The sequence below is a fragment of the Balaenoptera ricei genome, chromosome 17 (genome assembly GCF_028023285.1).
Source record: "Balaenoptera ricei isolate mBalRic1 chromosome 17, mBalRic1.hap2, whole genome shotgun sequence".
Classification (NCBI taxonomy): domain Eukaryota; kingdom Metazoa; phylum Chordata; class Mammalia; order Artiodactyla; family Balaenopteridae; genus Balaenoptera; species Balaenoptera ricei.
Window position 1 is genome coordinate 45,625,652 of NC_082655.1, and position 10,626 is coordinate 45,636,277.

Sequence of the window (10,626 nt, forward strand, 5' to 3'; positions counted from 1 at the left end):
GGAGGTATTTGTAGTGAGGTGGATGGAGTTAGAGTCTGTCATACAGAGTGAAGTAAGTCAGAAAGAGAAAAACAAATACAGTATGCTAACACATATATATGGAATCTAAGGGGAAAAAAAAGTCAGGAAGAACCTAGTGGCAAGATGGGAATAAAGACACAGACCTACTAAAGAATGGGCTTGAGGATATGGGGAGGGGGAGGGGTAAGATGTGGCAGGGTGAGAGAGTGGCATGGACATATATACACTACCAAATGTAAAATAGATAGCTAGTGGGAAGCAGCCGCATAGCACAGGGAGATCAGCTTGGTGCTTTGTGACCACCTAGAGGGGTGGGATAGGGAGGGTGGGAGGGAGATGCAAGTGGGAAGAGATATGAGAACATATGTATATGTATAACTGATTCACTTTGTTATAAAGCAGAAACTAACACCATTGTAAAGCAATTATACTCCAATAAAGATGTTTAAAAAATAAAAAAAATAAAAAAATAAAACAAAGATACCCACTGTATAACTTAATTTTTTTGTGTAGTTTGAAAATAGATAATAGAGGGGCAAAATTATAAATGAGAAGACATCCTAACTGACAAGAAATGAATAATGGTGACTTTTTTTTTAACATCTTTATTGGAGTATAATTGCTTTACAATGGTGTGTTAGTTTCTTCTTTATAACAAAGTGAATCAGTTATACATATACATATGTTCCCATATCTCTTCACTCTTGCGTCTCCCTCCCTCCCGCCCTCCCTATCCCACCCCTCTAGGTGGTCACAAACCATCGAGCTGATCTCCCTGTGCTATGCGGCTGTTTCCCACTAGCTATCTATTTTACGTTTGGTAGTGTATATATGTCCATGCCACTCTCTCACTTTGTCACAGCTTACCCTTCCCCCTCCCCATATCCTCAAGTCCATTCTCTAATGGTGACTTTTTATTAAGATAGGAGCACGGACTCAAGAGTTAGAAAGACACACATTTAAATACTTCCTATGCTTTATAGAAACTGTATTACCTTGCAATACAAGCAAACTAATCAGCTTTCCTTCATCTGTAAAATATAAATAATATCAAACTCTTGGGTTATTATGAAGATTCAATGATATAGCACACAGTGAATGTTTAGCACAGTTTGTGGCACATTTTAAGCATTTAGCAAATGTAATATATACTATTACCAGGGAGGTTGCCACAAGGACAATGGGCATTCAGATACATTAGAGAGACTTTAAGAGGAAAGAATTTATAGAACTTGAATAATTGAATATGGCTGAAGGGGGAAAAGACAGTAAAGATCCCCACTAGACTTCTGGCATAGACAACTGAATAGATGGGGGTGACTTTCAGCATAATAAAGAATAGAGTATAAGGACTATTTTCTCCTTTTATTGCTCCCTAGCTTTTAGTAAACTCTCATACAGACATTTTATCCTGTGTCACCTCTGCCTCATGGTAAAAGCTATTGTTCGTTGATGCTCAGGCCAGTATTAAAGCACATCTCTCCTTCCTCCCACACCCTAAGCTAGTGTAGCAGGGGGTATGAGAGGCTCTCAAGGGAAAGAACAGGAGCTCTGGTATAGGTACTTCTTCCCACTGGCACAGCCCTCTTCCCCTCTCAACCAGAATCTCTGGGTTTTATTTTATCAAGGAAGGTGACATGTCATCATGTGATGGGGCAGCCTGAGGGGCTGTTGTGCAGTGTGCTACTCAGTGTCATTCCCAGTCCCACTCAGGTTATGTCTGTTATACACAAAGCAAACTGGAGAACAGAAAGCAGTGAGGTATGAAAGATGGAGCCCAGCAGATTTACATTTCAATCCCTCTTAGCAGTACTAGAATTGAGGGCAAGTCACCCAATGTTCTCAACCTCAAACTCCTCTTCTCATGAAAAGGACTATAAATATAAAGTATGAAATATCTATCTTGCTGGGTTTTATAAAATTAGAGACAATTTGTGTAACACATTTAAATTGTAATAACCCTCAAATGTGTAGTTAAGGTGATTAGAAGTAACCCAACTTAAACCTAATTAACAACAACCAAAAAAGTGTTTGCACATGCAAGTGAAAAGTCATAAGTGTACTAGCTATCATCAGCACTCAGTTTCTCTCTGCTATGCCCTTTGCTGGGTGGCTTCATTTTCAGGCTTTGGAGGCCCAGGGAAGTTGTAGAGGCACATCATCCTTACTGTTAGTAGTCTCAGCACAAAAGAAGATGTCTTTTCCTTTCTTCCTGAAAGGTTCCACACATGTCCTAGGATCCAGAGTGATTGGACTTTTCAGGTCATTTGTATTGCCGTCACCATTTTAAAATAAGAAATGACTGGTTTGTTGTATTGTAAACCCCCTTGTGCCTAGGGGGGAAATTGTCACCATTGAACCAATCACTGGCCAGGTGTATGGAATTGTGCTAATTATCAAGACGAGCCACAAGTCTTCACCTGGACCAACAAGTGTCTGGATGCAGCTCTCAACACTGATGCACATTAGAATCTGGGACAATTTTAAAAAGAAGAAACACAATGCCTCCATGTCTGGGAACTACTCCCAGGAAAGCTGATTTAATTGTTTGTCATGCAGCCCAGGTACCAATGTTCTTTTAGGCCCCAAGGTGGTTCCAGTGGGCCCCAAATTTGAGAATCCTGGTTGAGGGAGACTTATTTTACTGACCATCCTAGAGCCAAAATTAGAATCTCACCTGAACCATGTATACCAAAAATGGAAGAGGGGTTGTTCCTCAAAACAAATCCAAGGCATAATTACTAAAAGAAGCAAGGATGGATCCTAGCTGGCAAAAACAGAAGTCTATTACTATATACGTCACACACCTTATCTTCACAGCCACTACACATCTGTTTGCTGAAAACCTTCCCAAGTTTTCAACCCTCTAAAATGGAAGGTCATGGTTCTTCCTTGTGAACAGGTCTAAATATTATAGGGAGTATTATTGTAAGTGCAGAAATATATAAATAGCCTTTTAATATACAAATCACCATTAATTTACATTTAAGAAAAAAAGGAAATCAGAAGTGCTGAATGAAGCCTAGAGCTATGGGTAAGAGCATGTGTCATGGGATGAGGGGAAGTGGAGAAGTGAAAAGCCAGCAGAGAGTTCCTAGCTCCTGGGTACATTTTTATGGAGGTCAGGGAAAGTATAATTTAGATTTATTTAGCAATATCTGGCTGTCATTGTTCCTGGAGAAAAGTTACTAGATATAATAAATCATTATAATCTCTCTACTTTATAATCTACATGTTTATAGTGATTAAGGGGGTTAGGTTAGAGATATGTAGCTAATGCTAGGATTCTTAACCCTCAGGGCTGAGACCATGGAGGGAAAAATTCTCAGATAAGCCTTTAATTTTCAAAGTGCAGTATGCTTCAGGAATTTCCACTTATCGTTCCACGTGTCACTAAGCTGCCCTCAGGAGTGCAATGAAGCTCAGCTTCCACACATTTTGGTGCCAGTAATGCCACAAGTTTTACATAATTATAAGGAACATACACCCTTTGTCTATGGCTCAGAACACTGTGGTTTGAACATCAGGCAACCCTATGGCAGCATAAAATTTTCATGGTTTGGCAACAAAAATTCTAGGTGATCCCTTGGAATGCAAGTCAAAACATTCTCATATTCCTCCTCAGTGTATTAGGTACTTATATGGCAAGTCATGCATTTTAGGTCTCCACCCTGTCTCAATGCTTGAGTTTTTCAGATTGGAAAAAAAAAGAAAATATTTCCTGCAAGTGGTCATGCAGGGTAGAATGTGAACTAAATACTCTAGAGTCATACTGCTTAACTTGCCAACCATGTTAGTGACAAGTTTAAGTCAATGACATTCTCTAGATTGTTTTTTCACCTTAAAACTACATTCCGTAGTGAGGTCCTACAAGATGTCAGTTAAAGAACATTGTGGTAGATGCCAGTTATAATGGTTTTCACCTGATGTTAGTACTGAGCGCTCCCAAATGTTTTTAATATTTTAAAAAAACACAAATCATTTCTAAGAAATATTTGAACATGGTGAAAGAATGACCTAAAATTCCTTTTCTTTTTTTCTTTGAAATGAGCACACATACACTTATATTTATTTACTTTGGGGAGTAAATATCTACTTTGGGGACTCCTTTAGAAGTCTGGTATAGCCTATGAACCCCTTCCTAGAATACTTTCTTAACATAAGTAACAGAAAATACATAGAATTATAAAGACATGAAGTATTCACGCTCTCCCTGGCCGGGCCTAAGCCACGCCAGACTAGGGACAGACGTTCCGGCCCCTCGCCTCCCCTCCCCCCAGCCCTGTCGAGGGGTGTGTGGAAGGCAGGGGTGCGGCCTCCGGCCCTGACCCTCAGTCTCCCGCCCACTGCCTCACAGCCTCAGGGGAGCTGTGGTCCTCTGACGCAGCAGACACTCTCGCTTTGCCTCCTTGGAGTGTGCCTCGCCAGTGGTTCTCCCCGAGGTTGGGGGGGTCCCGGGGGGGGTCCCGCCCTGCGCTGCGCTGCGCGCCCCTGTCGGTGCCTGAGGGTGCCTCTCTGGGCCCTCTGTGGTGCCCCTGGAGCGCTCCAGGTCATCCCTCATGTGCCTGAGGCCGAGCAGTGGTGTCATTTCCCTTTCCCAGCGTGCTCCTCTCATCCCCGCCACGGTGGTGTGTCCCGTGAACAGCTCTCTTGGGGGGTTCCAGACGGTAAGAGAGGCGTGCCTGTCCCCCCCTTCGGTTGAGCTAGGTGTCACCTCGTCGTGGTCGTCCTCTTGCGGTGTGCCCTGGGGAGACTGACTTAGGCCGGGCGAATGCCACGTGTGCCCCTTTGTGGGGGTCGCAGGCGGGCGTGGGGGTGATAGCGGTGGGCCAGGGCCTGCGAGAGGGGTGCTGTCACGTTTCTCGGGCGTGCTCCCCCCCCCCTTCAAGAGCCCGCTAGACGAGCCTGAGAGCAGCACAGGTCGTTCCCCAGCCCTGACCGTGAACACTCCTGTGGGCCGTGTGCTTACCCATACTGCAGAAGCCCCCGTCCTCTGCCCAGTAAAGGACTGGCGGCTCGTGGAGCGCCTCCGTGGGCCCGAAGGGAAGACGATGGGTGGGGGACGACGCGCCCTCGGTGAGAAAGCCTTCTCTAGCTATCCGAGAGGGAGCCTTGGGGTACCAGACCCCCCAGCTGCTGCCCCTCCCAAGCGCAGTGGCCACTGTGGCGAGTGCCAGAGCACGTGGACAGAACCCCTTGCCTTCCCCAGATGGGTGTGCTGGCCTGCAGTGGGGCCCAGCACCTGCTCTTTGAAAAAGAAAAAAAGAAAAAAAAAATAGAAAGAAAAAAATTAAAAACAAAAGAAAAACAAAAAAAGAAATGAAGTATATTAGAATATATTAATGCAAGTTCACAGACCTGAAAGTTGTGCAGATTTAAGTTAAGAGCCTAGTCTTAAGTATTCTCTCTTAAAGGTTTTATTCAAGAATGAGTTCAAGGCATTTCAACAAAACATGTTAGAAAATGTCTTGGCAGGGGATACAAATTCAGACACTCATAGGGATAGGCAGATAATAGGGATACTAGGAGGAAGGGTGGTAGCAGATGTGTGAATGGTGGGAACTGTAGCAAAATACAAAGCACATGCCCTGTCCACAGGGGGAGCCAGCAGGTTTTTACCACATGGGAACATTGGCCCCTTATGGCCAGGTATTTCCCTTTTTCAAGAGAAGCCAGGCACCTAGATTTTCATATGAACTATACAGAAGGATTAATGTTGGTTGGAGGAAAAATTCAACACTGGGACGAAGGAAACACAGACAAATCTTTTACCAGATTTGTCTGGTGGGTTATGAGTTTATAAATTCAGGAAAGTAAGGGGAATTGGAAGAAATTAATTACTCACATTTTTATGTATTTTTTACTATCGATATCTTTATTACATTTATTTTGAAAACATAAGAATTAATTTAAATTTAATTTCCTTCCTAGAGTGGCAGCATGTTACCGTAGAACAATGAGAGGCTTCAGGAGCTAAATTGTTTATTTAATGATATCGAGAAACATTTACTGAAAACCTATGTTACTGAAAACCTATGTCGATGCACCAGGTACAAGTCGGCAAAAATATAAAGATTAAGACATTCTTTCCAAAGCTTACCCACCAGTGCATAAAGAGTTGTACCAAAAGATTACAATACAATCTGTTAAGGCCTATTATAGAGATATGTAAAAAGTACAAAGGGAGTAGGAGGTAAGAAAACATACATCTTTCCCAGGAGATTGGGAGGGATTATCAGAGGAATGATCTCTTTGAGTAGAACTTTGCATTAAGGGGTCCAGATTATTAATGATCTAATAGATTATTCTGAAGAATCGGGCTTTTATCCTAGAGAAAACAGAGGGTCACTGAAGAATTCTGAACGGGGAATTGATGTTTAGATTTTTATGATCATTCCAGCTACAGTATGGAATGGCCTACAGGAGGAGATAGAGTAGAGAATGAAGACCCACAAGATGATGATTTCAATAGGTCAGTGAACTAGGGCAGTAGCCGGGAACATGTAGTAAGACTATTAGTTTGGAAAGATATTTAGGGAATAGAAACAACAGAACCTGGTGGTTGATTGTACACTAGATGGTAGAGTAGCAAAAGAGAGGGAAGAGTTGTGAATGACTTGAGACTCTGTGAGAGTCTGGTACAAAGGTGAGAACATAGTCCCTGGAGCCAGACCACTTGGGTTAAAATTCTCTCTCTTCTAACTCATTTACTGTGTGACTGTAAGCAAGTTATTTATTCTCTGTAAGCCTCAGTTTTGTATATATGTCAAGTGTTCTTTTGTGTCTAAAAATTACTGTTATTATTATTTATTATTATAATTCCGGTTAGGATGGTGGTATCATTCAGTTTGTTTCTTTTAGAAGACTAGCATTGCATTTGAAGTGCTTTTAGGAGATTCTAGGTTTGTATAGTTGAATACGTGGATCTCGGGTTGAGAAGAAAGTTTCAGTAGTACAGTGAAGGTGGTTAGAGCCTCTGATGCAGATAAAATAGCCTAAGACATTTTCAGAGAAGAAGGCCCAGGGTTTGAGTCTCCAGGACACTAATGTTTAATGGGTAGATAGAGTAGGAAGCAAAATCTGCAAAGGCTCATAATAAGAGAAGGCCAGAGAGGTAGCAGAATGTAAACAGAAGAGCAGTGTCTAAAGCGCAAGAGAAGAAATGGTTTTAGAAAGGCTATAGTCAACACAGAAAATACTACAGAGGAATCAATTATGATGATGACTGATAAGTGTCTATATTTAACAACTAGGAAATCTTTAATAAAATAATTTAAAATGGCTCCTTGGTATTTGACATATAGAAAAGGCTCAAATGTTAGTTTCCTTTAACCTTAATTTTAAACGCATTTCTAGAGAAAGAAGAATTAAAAACAACTACTGGATTGAATTATATAATTTTTTGTATTTGTAGGTTAAAAAACATTGAATTCAACAATTTCATGTAATTCAACTATGTTGAATAACTGAAAAGCTGCTTCAAAGACTGGTAGAGTAAAATCAGATCTTTGTTTCTATTGTTTGCATTATGATGCAAGAGCAAAAATTACCCCTTTTTTCTTCTAATTTTTCCTAAATAAATGGAGTTGATAATGATTGCCAATACTCTATTCATATGAATAGCAGGTAATGATATCTAAGTGCCTTCCTTACTCCATGTTCTACTGTAGTTATTTCCCTTGTCACTCTGCCTTTGAGTCTAAAAACTACAGGGGTGAAACCTAAATGCAAAGGTAATTTAAAGGAAAGGATATTCGCACCTTTCCAAAGAAATGCCTTCTATTACTAATAACATTGGTACTATGAAAAAAGTCTAGTTATTTTGGCAGTGTAGAGTATAAAGCATAGAATGTTGAGTGTTAGCTTTGGAATCAAGTTCTGACTCTACCACTTATCAGGCATGAGGTCCAGGGAAAATTATTTACTTGTCTAAGCTTCCACTTTCTCATATGGAAAATGGAGGACTGCTATCATTTGGGATTTTGTTGTGATAGGGTAAGATGATAATGTATATAAGGGATTTACAGCAATGCCCCTTACAACAAATGGTAGCTTATGATATTTACCCATAGTGGGTAAGCATGAGAAAGTTTGAGAGAATTGTTTTTAAAGTACTTTTAGAAGGATTAGTCTGTCCATACACCAACAAAAACCTTTAAGTTCTTTCTAGCAGTGCAGCCTTCCTTGCCCAATCCCTGGGAGCCTTCCAAGAGAACCAAGAGCCAGATCCATAACTTTCAAGACACAAGGGCTGAGTAAGCTTTGTGCTTCTCATCAGTCGGGGGCTGGCCAACATATTTCTTCATAACCAGTGAAATGCATGGCTCATAAAACAAAACCCCTCAATATTTATATCCAAAGAAAAGCCATACAATTAACTACCAAAGACACATAAATGATAATGCTAATGATGTATCACAGGTATCTTTATCATATCCCCAAATTTTCTTATTAACCTGGTATTTAACAAAGATGAAAAAAATTTAGTTTTAGAAATATATTTTTCTTTCACTTTACAATAAATTAAAGCAAAATAAATTTATAAAATATACTGAAACTGTCTGGTGAAAAAGTCCTTGTAAGCTCATCACCTTAGTTTCAAAGTCCATGGTAGTGTCTCATTTCGAATTTAAAATTCAATAAATACAATCCTAAAAAATGCCTTAACCTGCTATTTACTTTGCATTTTTATGAAAGACTACTATGCTTTGCTTTTGGCAAAATGGTCATTAAACATATAATAGAAGACTATTCAGGGAAATGGAATCCCAGAAAGTACGATAGTATTATGGATCTTAAAGTAAAGCTGCCAGTGCATATGTTCCTAATCATACTGAAAACAGAAACACATAAACCAGTTTGTTCCAGCTACAGAATAATTCAATTAGAAAAGTGCTTATAATTTAACGGTATGAATAATAGTTCAAGCCAGGGAGGTAGTAAAACTGCAAAAAAAAATATAAATCTACAGAGTCTGTGCCAAGGAACATTTTACAAATTCTCAAGGCTGAAAAAATCAGTTCCTTTTCTTGCTACAGGTAGAAAATTATTACCTGAATTAATTTTTAAGAATACAATGAATATACCTTTCAGGAAAATACACACACAAAAAAACAGATACATGCTCATACACTGTATGCACATTAGTTACCTAAGAGCTTTCACCAAGAGAAACACCTATCTAAATCCAGAATATCATTTATAATCTGCTTTGGGAAAGTTAAAATCAGACTTCTCACCAGTTTAAATTTTGTATTGAGAAACAAACAGTATGTAATGTGATACAGAATTAAATCAGCATGTGAAAACATAAGCTCTAAGGACACACAGGATTCTCTCTGCAAATAATGATCTTGGCAAAGAGCCTCCTTTATGTACAGAAAGGTCTACTCCTTGCTTATAGCAACTCTCAAGACTACAAAGGTAATTGCATGTTGCTAATTAGGTTTACAAATGACTTGTTCAAGCCAGGAGATATTTTATAGCTTGATTCAGCTTAAGTAGGAAGCTGTATCAGCAAGGTCAAACTATAAAAACTCATTCTCCCACAATTACTGAAATTATTGATCTTTACTCATATAGTATGAATTTTAACATTGCAAATATATAATGCCATTAAAAAATTGGTTTGATGCTTATTAGGTATCAAAAAATAGCAAAAAAAAAAAAGACAACTAGGAAAACATTTGTATACAGATATTCAATGTGTTTATTCCCCCAAAGTTAATTAAAATACATTTCATTAGTAGATCTTAGGTCACAATACTCTTCCAAGAAAGCAAATTGATATCTATTCTGCATAAGACAGGAAAATCAAATGCAGTACGTTACCTTGTGTCACCTGTTGAACTGCCAGCATTATCCCAGACACAGCGTCTGGAAGCAAATTTTCTTTCAGATTGTAATGTGTTGCCCATTCCAAAATAGGTAGCCGCCTTCTACACCACTGTTTAAAGTCTTCACAATGGGGCATATGCATCTTGCTCCAGAGCACACTTTTCTTTTTTCTCTTTGCCTCTGTCATTTTCAGATTACCTCTTGTAGAAGTAAACTTCTTTAAACAAGAAAAAAATCGTTGCAGAACACCTCCTTTCAATGCCAGGCTCCAACTCGTCTGTGGTTTACAATGTCAAAGCAATCCAGAAAATAAATCAATAAAAGAAAGAGGGAGAGAGACAGCACTTAAATATATGCAGCCAGGCTGTATGTGTTATTATGGTACAGCTAATTATGCTAGATGAAAGATACAGATTAAAACCTTGAATTCTTATTTGAATGAGATGGAGAAATGGTCCCTGTTAGTATAATATTTTTCTCATCTTGGAAAAGTAATGATTCAGTGTTAAGTTGGTGTAGAGTTCTCTTGCCAGTAATTCCCCTTATATTCACTGTAGTCTTACGTTTTGGCTTAAATCCCAGCAGCTAATGAGGTAGTTCTGGGCATGTGTTGGAAGTGGGCTGGGTTATGCTAATGAACCCAGGAAGCATTTAGCTATTCCCGTCTCTCCCTACAAGCTATGCAAAACCATAAAATTGCCAGAGAGGTTTGCCATGCAAAATGTATTCAGAGAATCTAGATTTACTTCTTTGGGGAGTGTATATTTT

General features: G+C 39.5%; 1 protein-coding gene across 2 annotated transcripts in view; it reads right to left on the bottom strand.

The window, feature by feature from the left end:
- SLC26A7 (solute carrier family 26 member 7) overlaps window positions 1-10,384 on the bottom strand; it is a 208,064-nt gene extending 197,680 nt beyond the window's left edge. For both annotated transcript variants that reach the window (XM_059901193.1, XM_059901192.1), the window contains exon 1: window positions 9,853-10,384. In XM_059901193.1, the coding sequence (XP_059757176.1) occupies window positions 9,853-10,045 (193 nt within the window). In that variant the 5' untranslated portion in view covers window positions 10,046-10,384. The remainder of the gene's footprint in view (window positions 1-9,852) is intronic.
- Between the last annotated feature and the right edge of the window lie 242 nt (window positions 10,385-10,626).